Consider the following 21,200-nt stretch of genomic DNA (forward strand, 5'->3'; position numbering starts at 1 on the left):
AATTGGAGAGGTTGGATGCGGGCTTCGTTCACCATTTGTCCAATAAAGTGTTCCCCTAAACTGAATATAATCGTTTGGTAGGAGCAGAAGAAAAAAAATCAGCCGAAATGGTTATGTGACTTCTCGTACATCTTCCTAATTCGTCCAATGAGACAACGCATTCTCTTTCCTTTCGCCAGGTAATCTCAAGGTAAAGGGGCTAGAAACAGTCTTCATTAACCCTTTAGCACCACCGCGTCTTTATTCACTTCATTACTGCTAAATCTACAGTTTTATTCATCTTGGGAAAAGCGTCTAGTTGTGAAATGGCTGTCAAACAGAAAGATATAAAATGCTTTGACAAACTTTTCCCTTTACATTTACTTCGGCGAAATATTTAATCTGCCATCAATCATACCAACTATGTCATTAATGTTATCAAAAGAGTTCCATGCAAATAAAAAAATACACTAATTATTTTTCTGTGAAGCCATTATCCGATATGTCAGTCACAGTAACGGTTAAATCTCCCCTCAACTGCTTCAGTCAGGTGCCATATTATTAAAATCAGTTTTACTACATCAGGACTATTTTATTTAACTTAAGAAAGGTCTTTCACACTGAAGGGGTTGACGAAAGTAATATGAACCTCCTCTTGTTTCGAAAGTCTCTCCAAAGCAAATAAATTCGTCTTGAAATAGTAAGAATAAAATGAGGAGGTTAATTTTTTAGAGAGCGAGGTCTCACGTAACTTTTTCTGGCGACCCCCATACGATTTTCTTCAGCTGAGAAAAGGCACTGTCCTCTGAAGGGCTGGGTCTTTTTTTTTTTTTTTTTTTAACCAATTTTTTAACGCCTTCATTTCGATCACGGATTTTCTGTTTTCTTCCTTGCCACTAGTAGATTACTTTATTCAACTCACAGAAGACATGTTATAGTGAATGGGTAAGTGAAATCCATACCTAAGCCCTCCAGTTTGAACAGTCACCCCTACACTGAATAAAATAATCTTACGTTGGCATGAATGAAAAACAAAAAAACGCTATCAGACAGAAGGAATCAAAGGCGAGGTTCCACAGGCATTTCATTCTGGCGACCGACAAAGATCTCATCAAGTAAAGGGAAACCTATTTTTTCCAAAGTGTAGGAAAATAAAATCGTCTAATAACTGTGTGTTTATTTAACTAACTCAACTCTGCCCTACCGAGCCTAACTTTACGTAATCAAACCTAATCTAATACAACACAATCTAATCTACTGCAGCTAAACCCATTCCAGCCAAACCTAACCAAACCCACTCAAACTCAAACTTACTCTAATCCAGCCTAGCCTAACCTAACCTCTGTCTCCTCTCTCTGCTCCCAGGTACAACATCGTCTTCTTCACCACCACGTACGTCCTGCCGATGTTGGTGATGTTGGTGAGCTACTCCCTCATTGGCTGTGAGCTCTGGGGCAGCCACTCTATTGGTGAGCTTACTGACAGGCAGATAAGCTCCATCAAGTCAAAGAGGAGGGTGAGTGGCAGCTTTTTCTGTAGTGAAAGAAAGATACTGTACATAGACAGAGATATAGATAGATTGACATTCAGTGGAAAGAGGTAGAAAATAAGCAGACTCAGACACAGAGATTACTGGTAGGTGGATGGGCTTTATGTCCGAGTACACACAAACACACAAACACACACACACACACACATACATACAGTACATGCATTTTGTGTGGAGAGAGAGAGAGAGAGAGAGAGAGAGAGAGAGAGAGAGAGAGAGAGAGAGAGAGAATCAATCAGCTGTGTAAACAACTTCTTTTCAAGACAAAGGGAATATGATTTTCTCCACAGTCGTCATCCATTTATTACCCACCGACATTATCTCCAGCCGTTCTTTATCTGCATCCAATTTCAACTCCTTTTACAACGATAACGAATTTTTACCTCCGCCAACGAAGTCGAGCAGAGGCTGTGTCATCACTCGTGTCTGTCTGTTTGTCTGTCCACAAAATATCTCAGAGGATTTATGTCGAATTTCGATTATATTTTCTGGAGGGGTAACCCATTGGCCAAGGAAAAGATTATTAGTTTTTGAGGCGAATCCGGACTAAGATACGGACCAATGATTTTTTTTTTTTAATATTGTAATATGGGAAAAAAGGATACAGTCATGTTTTCAGCATAAGCTGAAAACTACAGCCTGATATTTTAAGTTTTAGTGACAGTAGCGTCGGCGGAGGAATGCGATCTCTGAGTGCTTTCTAATTCGTTTTTATTCTGGCTTCTCTCTGATTTTTTTTTTTTCATTTGTCAATCTTTTTTTGCTTTTTAGGACCTTGTGTAATAAACCCCTTTAGTTCAAGTTCGTAGTTTCCTTTTTAATTCCTGTCACCTCCCGACGATTATATTCATTTCAGAAGAGACTTTCTGAATGGGGGCGTTAGCTATCTTTCATTAAACCCTTCAGTACGAGAGGTCTTTGCTAAGCTGAATGGAGTCGTCAAGAGGCAACAAGCATAAAAAAAGTAGGTGTAATGGTTCAGTGCAGCGAAGGGTTTAAGCGTTAGACTCCCCACTGGACCCACCTCCGCTACGATTATGACATGCCTGACTGATTCTGATATATACTTAAGACTGTTTATTCGGATACTGAATACCCACCAAGTATTGAGGGACTCTGACACCAAAAATAACAACAATAATTACATTAAAAAAAAAAAAAATTCAGAGAGGAAAGCAGCACCACGCGCAGAGCTTTACCTTAACCCCACGACCCTGACCTCTTGCTGTTTGCACCAGACTGAATAACGTCTCCCGATCGCCACACACAATATACGTGACAGTTTTGATCCAAACAGGGTCAGGCATTCATGGAGTCCTTTGATGACATACACACATACATACATACATACATATATACACGGAACGGAGTCGATTATAATGTCTATGCTAAAAACAGTAGTCACGTCACGACCAACAATAAACTACCAACAAACAACAAGCCCAATAAACACTCATAAAAAAGAACTAGCCATTACAAAAAATGCAACAAAGCAAGAACAAACACCACCATCAACAACAACAACATCAAAAATAAAAAAGACAGCTACACAAACGCCAGAACAAACAACAGTAACCAAGAAGAATGACAAAAAAAAACGGTGACCAAATACAACCCCTCCATCAATGAACAATAAAGCAACCCCACCACTAACAAAAACAATCAACAACCCCACCACAAACAAACACAATAAACAACCCCACCACAAGCAATAAACAATCAACAACCCCACCACAAACAAAATCAACCAACAACCCCACCACAAACAAAAACAATCAACAACCCCACCACGAGCAAAATCAACCAACAACCCCACCACAAACAAAAACAATCAACAACCCCGCCGCCATAAACAAAATCAACCAACAACCCCACCACAAACAAAAACAACCAACAACCCCGTCGCCACCACCAACAGCAATCAACAAATACCAATCAACAGACAGCAACAAAAACATCATACAACAACACCCACGCTACAGACAGTCCCATGAAACAAAGCGAATTATTGTAGCAATTAGGTAGGAGGCGTGTGGAGGTTTATCTGGATCCAGCAATATGACACGCCAGCACTCCATACTCCACTCCCTCACTCCTCTACTCCACATCCCTCCACTCCACATCCCACTCTCACACTTCCCACTCCCCCGTCCATATCCCTCACTCCCCCGGTTCACATTTCACTCCACAGCCCTCATTGCCCCACTCCACATCACTCACTACCCATCCCTTACTTTTTCGTTCCATATTTTCTCCCTCCATTTTCATGACTCACTCCCTCTCTCCCAAGCCCTCATTCTCCAGTCCTTACATCATCCTTCCCAGTTCCCCATGCCTTTCTCCTTCCCTCCCCAATCCTCACTCCCCACCCCTCATTCCTCGTACTCTCCTCCCCCATTCCTCAAGCTCTCCTCCCCCAGGTGCTTACTTCCTCTTCCTTACTTCCACATCCCTTTCTCCTTCCCTCCCCATCTCTCAATTCCTCACTCCCTTTGGCCTCCCCCCCCCCTCATTCTCCTTTTCTCTACATTCCTTATGCTTCCATCTCGTCTTTACTTCCTCCTTTACACTTCCCCATTCTCATCTCTCTCCTCCTGTATCTCCCACTCCCTCCCTCTTCATTCCTCGCCCCCTCCTTCCCTATCCTTCACAAAAGAGCCAACTCATCCTTCAGTAAGATAACGCTATTTTACTTTTGTCCTTCCTCCCACCAGACCCTTTTGAATTCCAGTTGAGATATGACCCTTTAGACTGCCACAGGTAATGGATCAGTAGTTCATTTCCTTAACAGAATTTTTTTTCTTTGCTAACTAAAGACGATTATATTTAGTTTCGGAAGGTTGTCCAGCAGTGAAAGGGTTTATGAAGGCTTATGTCTAACTTTTATGATGTGAAAGTCTACCCAATGCTATAAAAAAAAAAAAAAAAAAAATGGCTGGATGTAGCATGGATGAGCAACAAATCTTTAACAGTGCTGATAAAGTTGTTTGTTGTTGTCATGCTACAGCAATGTGGCCATCACTGAGAGACATTTTTTACAGACAAAAGTGAACAGTCAATAACCAGCGAGTGGCATCAGGTGTGCAATTAACTCCTATCATCCCATAAACTTAACCCCATATGCGCCGCATCTAATTAGAGTATTAGGACGCCCCCTCGCTCAAAAAAAAAAATAAATAAATAAAAAAATAAATAAATAAATAAATAATAAATAAATAAAAGAAGAACGGTCGAGTTAAATCGTGGTATTATGTGAGTCGTTTTAGTTCAAGCCAGTGGCTCATAAATGGCAGGCTGCCACTATCAGTTCCATTGCACGTCAAAAGAACCGTAGGAAACGTCGCGTCAAAGGCCGTAAAGCTCAGATTAATTGAACTGACGTATCCATAATTTTCCCGTAATTACCAGGAACACTGTTAACACTCTCAGGTTCATATAATCACAGTGAGCTAAATTAAATCGCCTTAAATTTGCAGGAACAGATTAACAGAGTGTTCTCGATCATGAAAGGGTTGAAATGGACAGAGCATAAGTATAAATCAGAGGTTCACAAATACTCTACCGCTACTATCCTTCCAATTATACATTAAACAATTACAGATGCGTCACGGGCCGTAAAACTATCACAAACTGAATCTACATACCCACAACTTTTCTTTAATTAACAGGAACAGAAGGAAATAATAAGCGCTCTGGCCAGTGCGGGAAGAGAGGCATAAAATAAAAATCAGCATGTATCAAACTAGCACTGTGAACTTAATTACTTTCCTACGTGCTTTTTCAAATTCTGTTTTTCCCTGCTGTCAGGCGAATGCACATCAGGAGGGATCACTCGAACTAGAGATGTTTAATGTCAAGTTGGATGAGAATGCAGTGACAACAAAAGGGAAGCACAAAGGAAGGAGAAACCTTTCAGAAGGGTGGCAAGCGAACTGAGCCCCACACATCCATTCATTTTTTATATCATGTGTTTTCCTGCAGGTTGAATGAATATTCACCAGCAGCAGAAGTAGTAATGGTAGTAATAGTAGTAGTAGTAGTTGTTGTTGTAGTAGTAGTAGTAGTAGTATCAGTAGTAGTAGTAGTAGTACTAATCATCACCATGCTATTATCAAAGAGCTGAACAGAAATTACAAACAGGAAAAGGGAAACTCAAGGGCAGAGAAAGCTATAATCAGAGTGGATGAAATTATACAAACTTACTAAAATTGTGTTGACTCTGAAGATGCAATAGTTTCGGCCGTGCTTGGATCCTCTTGACAAAAAACACGACTTCCATATTATGTGGGTATAATTTCTCCCATTTGCATACTGTGAACTCAAAGCGTGCAAAGAATGTTTAGCCATTATCATCATCATCATCATCATCATCATCATCATCATTATTGTTATCATCATCATCATCATCATCATCATCATTATTGTTATCATCATCATCATCATCATCATCATCATTATTGTTATCATCATCATCATCATCATCATTATTGTTATCATCATCATCGTCATATAATTCTAGGACGAGTGAGTATATTTCAGGAACAAGTGAAGGAAATCTCAACAGCAGGAGAAAAACTAACTTAGGAGCGAAATTTTGTGTTCTTTGCAAGGTTGTGAGAATGTTCATATTGAGAAATGAAAAATGGAAAAAAAAAATGGGAAAGGGGATCTCAAAAAAGAAAAAACTATCAAAAGAATATTAAGTTCAATAGGCCACACTCGTTCACTATCTGTTCATCTTCAGGTTGTGAGAATGTTCATCGTGATCGTGGTGGTGTTCATGCTGTGCTGGCTGCCGCAACAGGGCTTCTTCCTCTACCAGTACCACAACAGCCAAGTTCTGGACAGCGAGAACATCCAGCACATCTACCTGGGCATCTACTGGTTCGCTATGGCCAATGCGATGATCAACCCTATTATCTACTACTGGATGAACGCAAGGTGAGATAGACAGATAGATAGACACAGATATATGCATAAATAAAGAGACACACAGACAAGAAACATACAGTGAGATAAAATGAAAGACAGATGGATATAAACAGATAAAGAGACACACAGACAAGAAACATACAGAGAGATAAAATGACAGTTTAGATGGATAGAGACAGATCGCTGACAGACAGACAGATGCAGATAGACAGACAGATGAATAAATACTGTAGATGAACATAAACAGAGACAAAGACATGTTTTGGACAACGAGAACATTCTGCACATCTATTTTGGCATCTGCTAGCTGTCTGTGACCAGTGCTAGTGTGTAATCAACCTACTCTTCCTTTGCACGCAATCATGTTCATTGCCTCCCCAAACTCGAGTATCCTTTCCCCTTCCTCATTCCTTGTGGCATTTTCACATCTTCCACGTACCCCTTCGTATCCTTGAGCTGCTGCACCTACATGACTATTTAAGTCCCCTCCCAAAACTACATTTTCGTCATCCCCCATACCACTTACCACACGTATTAAGTCATCCCAGAATCTATCTTTTTCTAAATCATCCAATCCAGCCTGTGGTGCGTACGCCAATATAAACAAAAATATGACCCCATCAAACAAAATTTTCACTACTATTATCCTTTCAATCACTCACACTCATGACATACTCCACCCATTTCTCCGTAACCAACACACCCACACCACCACATCCATCTGCCAAACACAAGTAACAAAAGCAACACAATCAACAAAAGCAACACAAACAACAAAAGCAACAAACAACATCAAATAACAACAAAAGCAACAAAGCAAGCACGCGTCGGTAGCATATACCCTGCACCTCACGACGCACGAAATAAATAAACAGGTGTGTGTGAGGTGTATGAGAAATCCCACGAGGCTCCAGAGCCACTAATTCTGCCGCCTGCACAATGGCCTGTTTACCCCGCCTCCCGTCCGCCCAGATCAGGTTATTTCGTCATGGGGCAAATTCTGGCTCGGCGGAAAACATGGGTGATTGGGAGAGTACTCTTCAGGGGGTAGGGGTGAAAGGGAGAGGGAGAGGTCTTATTGGGGAGAGGAGGCATGAATGACGGAGATGAGAGGGGATGGGGTGAAGGAGGAGAGGGTAATGGGTGAGGGAGATTATTGGATAGGTGTGAGAGGAGCATGACCAGAGACCGGGTGAGTGGGAGGAGATAAGATAGGAGTGGGGATGGGGTGAAGGGGCAGGGGAGGAGGGAGAGTGGGAGAAGGCACTGAGGAGAATTTTTCATGCACAAAAGAGAAAAATCGAAAGCCAAAAGTCTGCAACACTTGTCGTTACTAGAAAGCGTTCAGAGAGCGCATACCTCTGCCAATGCCATTGCAGGACCGGGATCAGGATCCGGATCCTCCCCAAAATGTAATCAATTCTTTCTTGGTCTGTGGCCTACCCAAACAAACAGAAAAACAAACCAACGCGGACAAAAACACAACCTCCTTAGAGGAAGTAATAATAAACAAAAGAAAGCCAAATTCAAGATCCTTTTTTTCGAGATGTCTGAACACACGGCGATTAAAAAACTGGAGCCATAATAATTAGTGGGAAAGACGGACTAAAGGAGGCAATGTCAGAGTTGCCCAGTTGCACATATGAAAGACTAAGTGCCGGTCAACTCTTGTACTATAAAGCAGGACAGACGAAGTAAAAGTGAGAGGGGAGAGGAGAGGGAAGAGAGTGTGTGAGGGGAAGGAGGGAGCGATGGGTGGAAGAGGGAGAAAGAGAAAGCAAGTGGTGTGAGGAGAAATGGGTGGTGGAAGGAATAAGGGAAGGACATGGTGAAGAGGGAGAGAGAGAAGGGGGATTTAGGGAGAAGGGAAGAGAATAAGGAAAGGTAGGAGTGAGAAAGAGGGATGAGGGAGTGGGAATGGAGATTACCAAGCAATAGGTAGGGTGAGGGGTAGACAGGGAGAAACGGATGGTGAAGGGTGGACAGGGATAGGAGGAGTTTGAGTGAGGAGGAGGAGGAGGAGGTGGAGGGGGAAGGGGAGGGGTTCAGAGGAGGGGGAAGGTGAGGGGTGAAGAGTGAGAGAGGGTTGAGGATGGATCGAGATGAGGAGTAGAGAGGGGGGATGGGTGTGGAGTAGAGAGGGAGGGTGAGGGATATTGGGGATGAAGGGTATTGTCAGCGTGTTAGTAGAGGCTGTGTCGCAACCCCTCGAGGATAATGCGTTTAATGCCAACACACACACACACACACACACACACACACACACACCGCTCGCTGGCTCAGTGGTAGCGTTCTCGCTTGCCATCTGGTAGACGGGAGTTCGCGCCTCGCTCAGGTTGCGAAAAGTTTCACTGACGAAGTGGGCGGTTACTGTCCCCCTTGAGCAAGGGGACGTGTGTGTGTGTGTGTGTGTGTGTGTGTGTGTGTGTGTGTGTGAGTGTGTGTGTGTGTGTGTGTGTGAAGGTCACAGCCTTGCCCTTAGATCGGACTATATGAGCTCCCAGCTCCCTTCCGGGAGGGTAAAAGCTGACGATCACGACCATCACGACCATCAAGTGATCCTGACCGACCCGGTGAATTACACACACACACACACACACACACACACACACACACACACACAAAGATACACCTAATCGAACACACAGACTCTTAACGCTACCATGGGGGTTGAATACTTTGCAGTCAGTACTTCCTCTACAATCTCCAAACCCTGTCACCCCCTTCGTCACGAGATTCTCCTTACCTGAATAAAAACCGTCTGGCGGTAGCGAGAGGGAAAAGGGAGTCACTAGGGAAAATGAGAGTCAACCACTTCAATCCCAGGACGCTATTATCATTTTATTTTTGCTATTTCCAGACGATTTTCACATAGCCAGGGCAGTCTTTTTAACCTGGAGGGATTTTATACAGCTTTCACGACATCCTTCACTACTGCAGCTCCTTCCAAAACTGAATGAAATCGTCTGGTGATAGTCTGATGAAAATAAAAAATGACATTGTACTGAAGTGGGTAAAGGGGATTGGCTCTAACCACATCACGACGAGAGGTGATTCTTAGACTGAATAAAATCGTCCGGTGGGAGTAAAAATGAGTAAGCAAAGCGTCATCGTACTGAAAGGATTAAAACCTCATGATATTTTGGTAAACTAGTCGTGGATAATCAGTTCTCTTCATACCACCACCACCACCACCACTACCTCCACCACCATCACGATCACCACTGCCACCATCACCATCACCACCACCACCACCATCACCATCACCACCACCACCATCATCATTAACATCTCATTCCTAACCCTCTCACCTGTAACCTCATTAACCATTCCTCTCACCACCACCACCACCACCACCACCACCATCATCATCAACAACAACCTATTCCCACCACCTCTCTTCTGTAATCCAATTAACCAATCCCTCTTTTCATCATCATCATCATCATCACCCTCTTTGCCTCTCAACTGCGCTTACTCACCTGCGCCTACTCACCTGTATGTCATTACCTTGTCCACCCCACCCTCGCTAAATAAATCTATACATCATTAATAATCCATTCCGTCCCCATCCCTTTCTCAATAATGACAGATTTAATTATACTTCCTCATTAATCTCTACGCCTAATCCAGCGCACCGTGAGCCATAGTATACTAATCTATCGTAACTTCATGAAACATAACCTGGCCAAATCTAAATAATTCTAAACTAACCTAGCCTAATGTGAAGAACAGTACACTAATTTGACTTAACCTAATCCTGCTTAACCTAATGTGAGCCACTCTAACCTTTCAGTCTAACTCAGTCTAAGGTGACATACAACCTAACTTCACCTGTCTATATTTACCTGGATACTATTAACCTGTTCACCGCTATATTGTTAAAATGTTCATTCTCTCTCTCTCTCTCTCTCTCTCTCTCTCTCTCTCACACACACACACACACACACACACACACACACACACACACACACACACACACACACACACACCACACCACATCACATCACATCACATCACATTACATCACATCACATCAACTCGACTCGATCCCCACAGATGCCCTCCTTCCCTGCCTCCCTTCATCCATCCCTCTCATCATGCTGTTTATAACCAAGCAATTATCTTGTGTTTCTGTCTGTACCTAGAATGGGTCCAAGTCGGGTCGAAACCGCTATACAGTACCTTCACAAACACACAGATTCCAAACAAGGAAACAAATCTTCAATAATTCACGGCCCTCCAGACAATTTCTTCCAGTTCAGGAGGGGTCGGCCATACCACTTCGACAACCTGTCCTCGAGTGTTTGGAAGTTAGTGATGCAGTGCTGTGCGTGCCGCTGCTAATTGCTTCTGGCCACACCTGTCTCCTACCTGTACCTCCTTTACCTGTTTGTATTTACCTGGACTTACTCACCGTACCTTCTCTCCCTTCCACGCCACACCACATCACGCCACATCAAATTTCACACCTAACTCAGCCAGGCCACATCAAATACATACATACCAAAGCTAACCTAACCTAGCTTAACCTTACCTAATCAAACCAAGCCGAACAAATCCTAACAACTTAACCTATTCAAATCAAACAAAAAACCTATCCAAACTAAACCTAACCTAACCGAAAATTACCTAACATAATCCAATAACACGCGGTGACAACCCAAACCAAGTCAAACCTAGCATGACCAAACACAACGAACCAATTCACATCTAACATAACATAACCTGACCCAACCTAACCTAACTTAATCTAAGCTAATCTAACCAGTTCAGGTGTAGTTTGTGAGGTGATGGCGGTGGCGGTGCAGTACGTTACAGGTAGCTGCTAATTATTTCGCCTCACCTGTCCGTCTAACACCTGTACGCTCCTCCCGTGTTTACCTGGATATAACCAACTTAAAGCACCTTTTCATTTGTAGCTTTCTCAAACACAACCCTATCCGAGCTTCATCAAATATATCCACACTAAACTAGACCAAAACTAACGAAACTTATCGTAACTTAACCTAACCTAACTATATCAAACCTATCCGCATCAAACCTAAAGCAAACTAAGTAACTTGTTTCATCTGTCTCGTTTCACTTGTCCCGTTTCATCTGTTCCGTTTCACTTGCCCGTTTCACCTGTCTCCCTTCACATGCCTCCCCTGATCTTGCCTCCCCTTCACCTGTCTCCCTTCACCTGTCGCGCTTCACCTGTCTCCCTCCTTGTACCTTCTCAAACCCTCAGTTGTTTACCTGGCTTTAATTAAGCACTTGGGTAAGATGACACCTCTCTGTTTTACTGTTTTTGCTCTCTTCATGCAGTCTTAGTCAACTTGGGAGAGGATTTTCAAACTGGAAGAGATATATACAGCCTTCATTAACCCCTTCGCTGCCAAGGGGTTCTTCTAAACTGACTAAAATTGTCTGGTGGCAGCAGGAGTGAATTAAAAGACGTCATTGTAGTGAAAGGGATAAATCACTCTCTTACCTGCAACAGCCGCACTAAAGCTCAGCCTGAACCAAACCTAATCTGAACTACCCCAACCTCTCCAGACATATCGAAAGCAACTCAATCCAACCTAACCTAACCTAATCTAAACCTGACTAACCTGTCTCCTTTCAACCTCCATGACTGAACTTGATGTAACCTACCCTCTCCCCATCTGGCCTACCTTCCCTTAACCCCATCCAACCTAATCTTACCCTACCTTAACTAACCTAACAGAACCTAACCTAGCCTAATTTAACCTAATCTCACCTAACTTAACCTTATTTAACCTAACCCAATCTAACCTACCCTCTCCACACCTGACATACCTTACCTTTGACATTCCCTTACTGTACTGTACCATTGCAACTGACCTGTCACCTTCACAGCTTCCTACCTGCCATTAGCCTATCCTCTCACGCATAAGTTTATCCTGCGAGTATCCATTCACCTGTGTCTCATTACCCTGCTTATCTTCTTCCTCTTTGAAGTTCTCTTCGTCTCTCTCTGTCTGCCTGTCTGTCTCTGTCTGTCTCTCTTTTTCTTTGTCTGTTTCTCTTTCTCTTTGTCTGTCTCGTCTGCCTCTCTTTCTCTTTGTCTGTCTGTCTCTGTCTGCAGGTTGGTGATTGCCAGGAAGCTGATTCTTTGCTCTGTAAGATTGCTTTCCGATCTAAGGAAGCTGTGAGGCTGCTAAATGAACTGGACCGTCACGGTGGAACTGACCATTTGGACATGCTCCCTCTCTTCTTCAAGGAAGCGTCCAAAGTCTTGGCTCCCAAACTGAGTGCAGTATTCAGGATTCTTCCCTAGGGTGGGAAAGGAAGTCCGGATGATGATGATGATGATGATGATAATTAATAATAATAATAATAATAATAATAATAATAATAATAATAATAATATTATTATTATTATTATTATTATTATTATTATTATTAATAAGCCTACCTTCTCGCGCACAACAGTTTAAGTTAGGAGTAACCATTCACTGTGTCTCATTATCCTGCTAGCTCTTTCTCTTCTTTTACCTTGTCTCTGTCTGTCTGTCTGTCTCTCTCTCTCTCTCTCTCTCTCTCCTATCAGTGTTCTCCTAGACCTCATTATCTCATTACCTCACCTGTAAAACCTGACCTACCCAACGCATTAATCCCGTCAACTAACCCAAGATTACCTTTTTGGTGTTTTCCTGTCCAATGCCACACAAGCATACTCATCCTTGGAGTTACACCTCGAGCTAAGGAAATCGTCTTGCATGTCATTAACCCTCAGAATTAAAAGGGCTTCCCAGTAGCGAGAAAAATCGTCTTGTGCTGAGTAGGGAGACGTGGTTATTTTCCAAGAGTCTGAAGGTTATCTGGTCACCTCTCAGCTACCCTTCTTCACTTGGCTCTATCGTTTTTTACTCTGTCTGTGCGTAATCTGAAGTGCATGTGTGTGCAGTGACGCCTGTGGGATGGAGTTATAATTCCACAGGCTTGAATGGTGAATGGATGAGTGTGTGGCCTACTTCACTGGGCATGTTTCTAATTAGTTCTCCCTCATTTTTTTTTTTCTTTCTCCCCGATCTCACGCGATCTCTCGACTGAAAAAAGAGGCCGCGATGATGATGATAATGATAATGATGGTGATGACGAATACGAAGACAAAGACGATGACGATGACGAAACTTATCCTGCCATGAGGGTACCTGTGTTGTTGTTAATGGTAGTGCTGGTGTGGTACAGGTTCCGGTCGTACTTCCGTGAGGTGGTGGTGCAGTGTGCGACGGGGAGGTGCTGCTGCTGCCTGGCCTCCTCTGCATCATACCTGGACTCCCCACACCTGGCCAGACGCAGACACGACTCGCTCGACCACACCTCACGCACTAGATCAGGTAAGGAAGAGAGACAAAAGTACTATTAGTCTTTAACCTTAACTTAGCCTAGATTTTCGTCCTTTTCCTGTTTATTTCACGTAGTTCAGTGGCAGGAAGACATTGTTATGGCTTTGCTTGCCTTCAATAGCACTTTGTGACTACGATCATATTCTAGTGGTAATCTATAGTTACACCTAAGCATTCGGAATGGAAAGTTGACAGTTTTAGGCTACCCGAGTATTTAAAAAAAAAAAAAAAAAAAAAAGGCATAGTAGCTGCAATTCGAGACTTATGTGAATATAAGCCCTGTGGACTGCAGGCTATAGCTGCCTTTCTCCAGCATTCCACTATCCTCCTTTCGGGAGATAGAGAGGGAGTTGAGGAATGCTTGGAAAACCAGGCGGTGGAGCCACCCAGTTATATCGGTACCATCACGAAGAAAAAGAAAGCAATATAAAAATCACCTTCATTTCACGCATTTCATCACGTAACAAAGAAAAAAATCATCTCCCACACTAAAGTAGGTAAGACAGAGTTGGAGGACTGTATGTTGCCGTCAGTTCATGGACTAGGAAAAAAAAAAAAATGACACCATCAGAAAGTAAGGTTCCCTCCCGCTTCAAATCAGGCAAGACAGAAACAAAGCAAAAACATGACCAGTTGATCACTTTCACGTCACGCACTGGAACAGGATAGCAAAAAGGAAAAGATATAATTTGGAAGAATTTCGAAGTTGAGAGATAGACATAGCCTTATATAATTCCTTTACTACTTCGAATAAAAAAAAAATGCTGAATTAAGTGTGCAGTGGTATCTGGAATGAAATGATAAATGCTTTGAGACTCAGCCAGTCAGTCAGTCACAGTTCTCAAGCTTAAGTAAAACGAAACTGTTGATGATAAGCTACAGTGTTTAGCCTAAGCTCAAACCACAGCCATATAAAGCTTATCAGTAATCCAGCAATATCAGTATTATAAAGATTCTGTTCTTAGAATTTAATTTCCTCTGATCTACTAAGTTTTTCTTTTCCTGTGTTGCCTAATCATTTTTTTTTATTATCACTTCTTTACCCTCCCGACAAAGGTAAAAAAATAAAAAAATAAGTAAAAACATCCTTTCACTACACCTTTCCCAGTATACTCGGTAAACGATTCAGAAAAAAATATGTAAAATGCAGAAAGAAAAATATCAGACAGATATATCTAAAAATGAAAGAGAAAACAAAGAACAGCAAACCTCTGACGTAAAACGGAACAGACTTAAAAACAAAACAGAAGGCAAAGTGGAAAGGGAAAGGGAAATAAAAATAAGAAAAATATAAACAAGGCCTTCCATACATTTCTTTACTTCTCCTTGACGTGTTTCCTCCCCTGCTTAATTTTTCCCCCTTTTTTTTCCCCCTCTTTTATTGGCTCCTCCTTTTTGTGTGTGTGCCCGGGTTTTTATTCTTTTTCTTCCGGAGTCCCTTGCAGCGAAGAAAAATACTCCTGTTATTATTAAACATAACAAATAAGTCTTGGTTTTCTTTCCTGTAATCTCTCTCTCTCTCTCTCTCTCTCTCTCATTTATGTACCCTTAGACTGACAGATTATTAACACTGCCACTTCAGACAGTCAAAACTTATCCAGTCTTGTAATTGGTGTACAGTTACAGTCAAGAGTTCATTTACAGTCACCTGGAAGTCAGAACCTACCGTAGCCATTACCATAACAGGTGTGCTGCTTCAGTCAATTATTCCTTTACAAGTCTCCAAACAGTTTATACCAGACGGTCCTTAAGTAGCGCTCCACTAGATATTCACCTGTTGATATCTTATGTGTTATGGAGGCGGCTCAGTCTGCTGGTGTGGGCGTGGGTGTGGCGGGAAATGAATAAATGATGCAGGGCAGGTATCGATAACGCTGCTTGAGTCGTTCCCGCAAGACACAAGAAGAGGAGGGCTAGAGACATACCACTCTGTATACCCCAAAGCCTGGTATTCGCTAGGGTTGAAGGGTCTGGCATCTGACCCCATTAATTCGGAATGCCAGGCGTGTTAGGGCACTGTTAACCTCAGATGTCCCTCGCTCAGCACAGGCATTTCAGCAATCAGCATAAATCCACACGGAAACATCAGTAACAAATGAAAACAAACAGCTACAAATACAGTGGCATGAGCAACTACCACCAAAACATCATCAGCAACAAACGCAACATATCAGCAAAAACAAATACACGAGAAACATCAGTAACAAGTGAATAAAAACACAATGGACTCAACAATTACCACCATAACATCAAAAATATAAAAGAACAACAGGTCAACAAATACAGATACGGTGCATTCACGACGCAACAATACCCCATCACATAAAAAAAAAAAAACAACAACCACAACACAAGCATCAACACAAATAAACACACCCGTAGACGACAATATCCTACTACCACCATATCAGAAACAAAGCAGACTCGGACAAACACACAAAAACAACATCTTAAACCACCAAAACAGCATCTATAAAGAGAATACAAACACAGAGTCGCAAATAAACATACTCACACCTGTTGCACCATCCCACCACCACCAGTACCGCAAGAATATAATACGAGCTAACACAATTACAGCATGTGAAACCGCAAAAACAGTGTCCATAACAAGTACATAAAAACAAACACAGAATAGCAATACGTCACCTCGACCACCACATCAAAAAATAATTAGGGACAAAAAGACTCAGGTGAACAAACTACTTCTTTACCAAAACATAAATAACTGAAAGAATAACAGCTGAATTTTAGACACACAGTTAACAAGCCCAAATGCATACAAAATTGCAACTACACACGTAAACACTCCTCTCTCTCTCTCTCTCTCTCTCTCACACACACACACACACACACACACACTACGCGGCTTCACGTCCACTGCATTGTCCAGCCTCACAGGAAATAAATAAGTTCAGTCATAACACTATTTTTTATATCAGCCTTTTAAACACCTCTTTGGCAGGTAATTAACCCGTAGTTCAGGTGATACAACAGGTGAGAATTATTTGATGCAGTGACATGTGCCTTGTTTGGCTTTACGATAGTGTTTATGGTGTGGGGGGAAAGTGAATGAAGGGAAAGGGGAGAGGTGGGTGGATAAGAGGAAAGGAGGAGGGGGAGAGGGGAGAGGAGGGTGGAAGAGAGGAGGTGATGGAGGATCGAGGGGAGGGGGAAAATCGGAAATGAGGGTGTGAAATGGCAGAGGGGGGAGAGGAGGAAATGGAGGAGAGAGAAATGAGATGGCAGAGAGAAGAGGAAAAGAGGAACAGTAACAGGGAAGGAAGGTGAATCGGGAAACAAGGTAGGTAAGTGAGTGGAGGTAAAAGGAAGGAGGGGCGAAAGAAAGAGGCTGGAAGGAGAATATATAAAAGGAGGAAGAGAGAAGTAGTGGAAGGAGAAAGAAGGGTGAGGGAGAGGATGGAAAGTTAGGAGTGGGGAGAGGAAAGGAGGTAAGAATGGGAGGAGGAAGGGGAGGTTAGGAGTGGGGAAGAGGGAAGGTAGCTGGGTGAGGGAGGGAGGGTGGAGAAAGAAGATGATAAGAGGAAAAGGTGGGAAGGTGAGAGGGGTAAAAGGAGGGAGGACGAGAGGGAGGAAAGAAAGAGAGTGAGGGGAAAGGAGAAAGGGAGGGTGCAAAGTTGAAGAGGGGGAGGTACATTAGGCTGGGTAGGGAAGAGGAAGTGAAGACAAGGTGAAAGGAAGAGAGGATAGGAGTTGGGGAAGGAGGGTGCTCGGGAGAGGGAAGAGAGAGGGAGGGAGAGAGGGAAAGGGAAAAAATGAGTGGAAGGGAAACAGGAAGGGACGTCTGTCAGGGGGAAGGGGAAAGTGAGAAGAAGAATTGAGGATGAACACTTTTTCGTTTTTTTAAATTTGAAGACTTGGCACTGGACGAAGGCTTATATGGTACGTGATTTTTTTTTAATTGGCAGGGGGAAGGAGAATGAGGTAAAGGGAAGCATTTTTTTTTTTTTTTTTTTTAGAGGGAGAGATGAAGGGGAGAGTTAACGAGTACTTCTCCCCCCCCCCTTTTTTAGAAGGGGTACTGACGAGCATACGGGTAGAGGAGGGATGAGAGGATGAAGAGAATTTGAATATATATGAAGCATTTATTTCTTTTTTTGTTTTGTTTTGAGGGTGATCAGAATTGGTTATTTGGGGAGGGTACGAGGAGGGAATTAAGAAAGACAGATAGATAGACAGACAGATAGATAGTTAAATAGATAGATAGATAGATAGATATAAGTAGAGCTTTACTTATATATTTTATTTTATTTACATATCTATATTATATACTGATATAATGTGTGTGTGTGTGTGTGTGTGTGTGTGTGTGTGTGTGTGTGTGTGTGTGTGTGTGAGTGTGTGTGTGTGTGTGTGTGTGTGTGTGTGTGTGTGTGTGTGTGTGTGTGTGTGTGTGTGTGTGTGTGTGTGTGTTGAGGGGCAGGCGGGAGGGAGACAGAAAGGGAGGGGGGGGGGGGAAGAAGAAAGTAGAGTATTTGTTTTTCTTTTCGATATCTTTGAGACGGGGTTAGTGGGACAGGAAAGGGCCTTTATGAGGGGAAGAAAGAGGGGAAAGGGACTGTTGTTTTCATTTTTCATTTAGGGACGAGGGGAAAGGTGGGTGGGGTCGGAAAGGAAGAGAGAGGGAGTAGGTACTATTTTTCTCATTTCTTCCTTTCTTCCTCTTCTTTTGTCTTGTGTAGGGAAGGCAGAAATGGAATGAATTACGAGGAACCTCATTTTGGGTGTGAAATGAGAGGACGAGTTTTTTTTTTTCTATAATTTTTTGTAAATTAATTAGTTACCGAGAAACAATACATAAATAAAAGATAAATAAAAATTATCCAGTGCTGGCGTTAGAGAGCGAGCGACACAGTGATTTTATATATTCTTTTTCCTTCTATTTTGCTTGCTTTTTTGACTAAGGATAAAATATACATGGGTATGAAAGTGAGGCTCGTAATTAACACAAACTATAAAACTCAGAAGGGCTGAATATGTGGGTCGAGAGGAAGCTGGATAAAGATAGAAGTTTTTGAGTGTTTGGATGATGATGATGATGATGATGATGATGATGATGATGAGGAGGAGGAGAAGGAAGAGGAGGAGGAGGAGGAGGAGGAGGAAGAGGAGGAGAAGGAGGGGAGTGATGATAATGATGATGATGATGATGATGATGATGATGATGAGTGATGGTGATAATTACGTTGATGAAGAGAGTAAGAGTGAAAGTGAGGGTAAGGATGGTGATGAGGAGGAGGCTGAAAGTGACCAACCGTGGTGATGATGATGATGATGATGATGTTGTTGATGATGATGATGATGATGATGATGATGACGATAATGACACAGAGGATAATAACGGCTTAAACCAAGTAATGAAGATGATGATGACTTAAGTAATGAAAGCACAAGAGGTCAGTGGATTACAGATTAGCTTCCTTAATCCCAGTCATATTAAAAACTAAACACTCGTAACCATTTTTGTATATGCTTTCTTGCTGAATACTAGTGTCCAGTTGTAATAATATTCTGCTGGCGCCTCAGGGTTATTTTTTGTATATCTAAACAAAAATGAGGAGAATTTTTTTTGCTGCAATTCAGAAGTAAGTATACTGTATATTCTCCCGGCTCTCTCTCTCTCTCTCTCTCTCTCTCTCTCTCTCTCTCTCTCTCTCTCTCTCTCTCTCTCTCTCTCTCTCTCTCAGAATGCCTCCCTGCACAGAAAACGGGCCTCATACTCGGCCTTTTCAGGGGGTACATTTACGTATTTGCAAACCTGCTACGCTCTTATATATCGAGGTTAGGTCTTAAAGGATTTGGGGGAAGGCTTGGTGTGGTGGATGGAATGGTGGTACTTGTGGTGGTGGGATGGGGGTGGATGATGGTGGTGGTAGTGGTGGTGGGAGTGACAGGTGGTGGTGGTGGTATGATCACAGGCAAGTTGTGGTTGTGGTAACTGTGGTGGTGGATGATTGTGGGTTTTGCAGTGTTAGTAGCAGTTATGGTGGGAGTGACTGTGGTGTTAGTTGTGGTGAAATGATCAAAGGTTAGCTGTGGTAGTGGTGGCGGGGATGGTAGTTGTGGTGGTGGGATGGGGCGACTGACTGGAGTGGTGGCAGTAGTGAATGGCAGTACTTGTGTAAGATGTGGTGGTGATGTGATGGTGGTAGTGGTGATAGTGACAGTAGCGGAATGGGGTGGGTGACTGCAGTTATAATAGTAGTGATAGTCGTTGTGGTTATAGAAGTGATCATTACTCGAGGCTGGAGTTGTTTTAGTGATAGTGGCAATTTTGATGGTGAATGACACTGAAATTAATGATGAAATGTGTGAGTGAGATATAGGAATTTCTCTCTCTCTCTCTCTCTATAAGGCCGTGAGAATAGCACACCTTGATCTCTCTTGGTGATCTCCTTTTCCACGCTAAGGCACGCACACCACACACACACAAACACACACACACACACACACACACACACACACACACACACACACACACACACACACACACACACACACACACACACAACACACACAAGCAGAACGATACATGCACGCACACATAACCAAATTCACACACATACATAAACACATGCACTCACACATATACAGTATATGCAAATACCAGTACATTACAGTAGACATACATACATACATACATACATACATACATACATACGTACATACATACATACATACATACATTAGACATACGTAGATGCAAATATATATTCATTTATATATATATATATATATATATATATATATGCCTAGAATGTTGAGAAAGAGGGGGGTTAAAATAATAATAATGCTACTACCATGAGTGTGCATGACCCCTCGAAAACTTGTCAGCATGAGAAATGGTCTGTCGGAATGAGACGTACCTATGTTCATTGGGGCGAGAGGACAGCGGGGGAGAAAGGAGGGGGTGCGGAGGGTTGCAAGTGATCTGAATAAGCTGGATACGCCTCTCTCCATGCATGCACATAATACACAAAACAGGACTCATAGGCACGCGTGTGTATATAGATCCAGGGCATATGAGATCAGCCAACGAAACAAAATAGTGTTGTTGTAGCATAAGTAATATAACAATGAGCTGCTCGTGTTGAGGGCGTGTGTGTGTGTGTGTGTGTGTGTGTGTGTGTGTGTGTGTCATCACCGACATGTAACTTAAGGTGCAGTACCTTTATTTATCACAACATAGGTACAATTAATAAAAAAAGACGCATACTTACATCACACCCATAACACACACACACACACACACACACACACACACACACACACACACACACACACACACACACACACACACACACACACACACACACACACACCTTTCTGATCGCGTGTTGGTTGTAGGGGAGAGCAGTGTG

General features: G+C 42.5%; 1 protein-coding gene across 1 annotated transcript in view; it reads left to right on the plus strand.

Annotated features, from left to right (window-relative positions):
* LOC145417551 (uncharacterized) overlaps positions 1-21,200 on the plus strand; it is a 67,976-nt gene that overhangs the window by 38,018 nt on the left and 8,758 nt on the right. Inside the window, exons 8-10 of the mRNA XM_080286260.1 lie at positions 1,345-1,495; positions 6,273-6,469; positions 13,661-13,809. Coding sequence (XP_080142386.1) covers positions 1,345-1,495; positions 6,273-6,469; positions 13,661-13,809 — 497 coding nt within the window. The remainder of the gene's footprint in view (positions 1-1,344; positions 1,496-6,272; positions 6,470-13,660; positions 13,810-21,200) is intronic.

The sequence above is a fragment of the Coenobita brevimanus genome, chromosome 110 (assembly GCF_032717465.1).
Source record: "Coenobita brevimanus isolate Jiangsu-jjx chromosome 110, ASM3271746v2, whole genome shotgun sequence".
Taxonomy (NCBI): domain Eukaryota; kingdom Metazoa; phylum Arthropoda; class Malacostraca; order Decapoda; family Coenobitidae; genus Coenobita; species Coenobita brevimanus.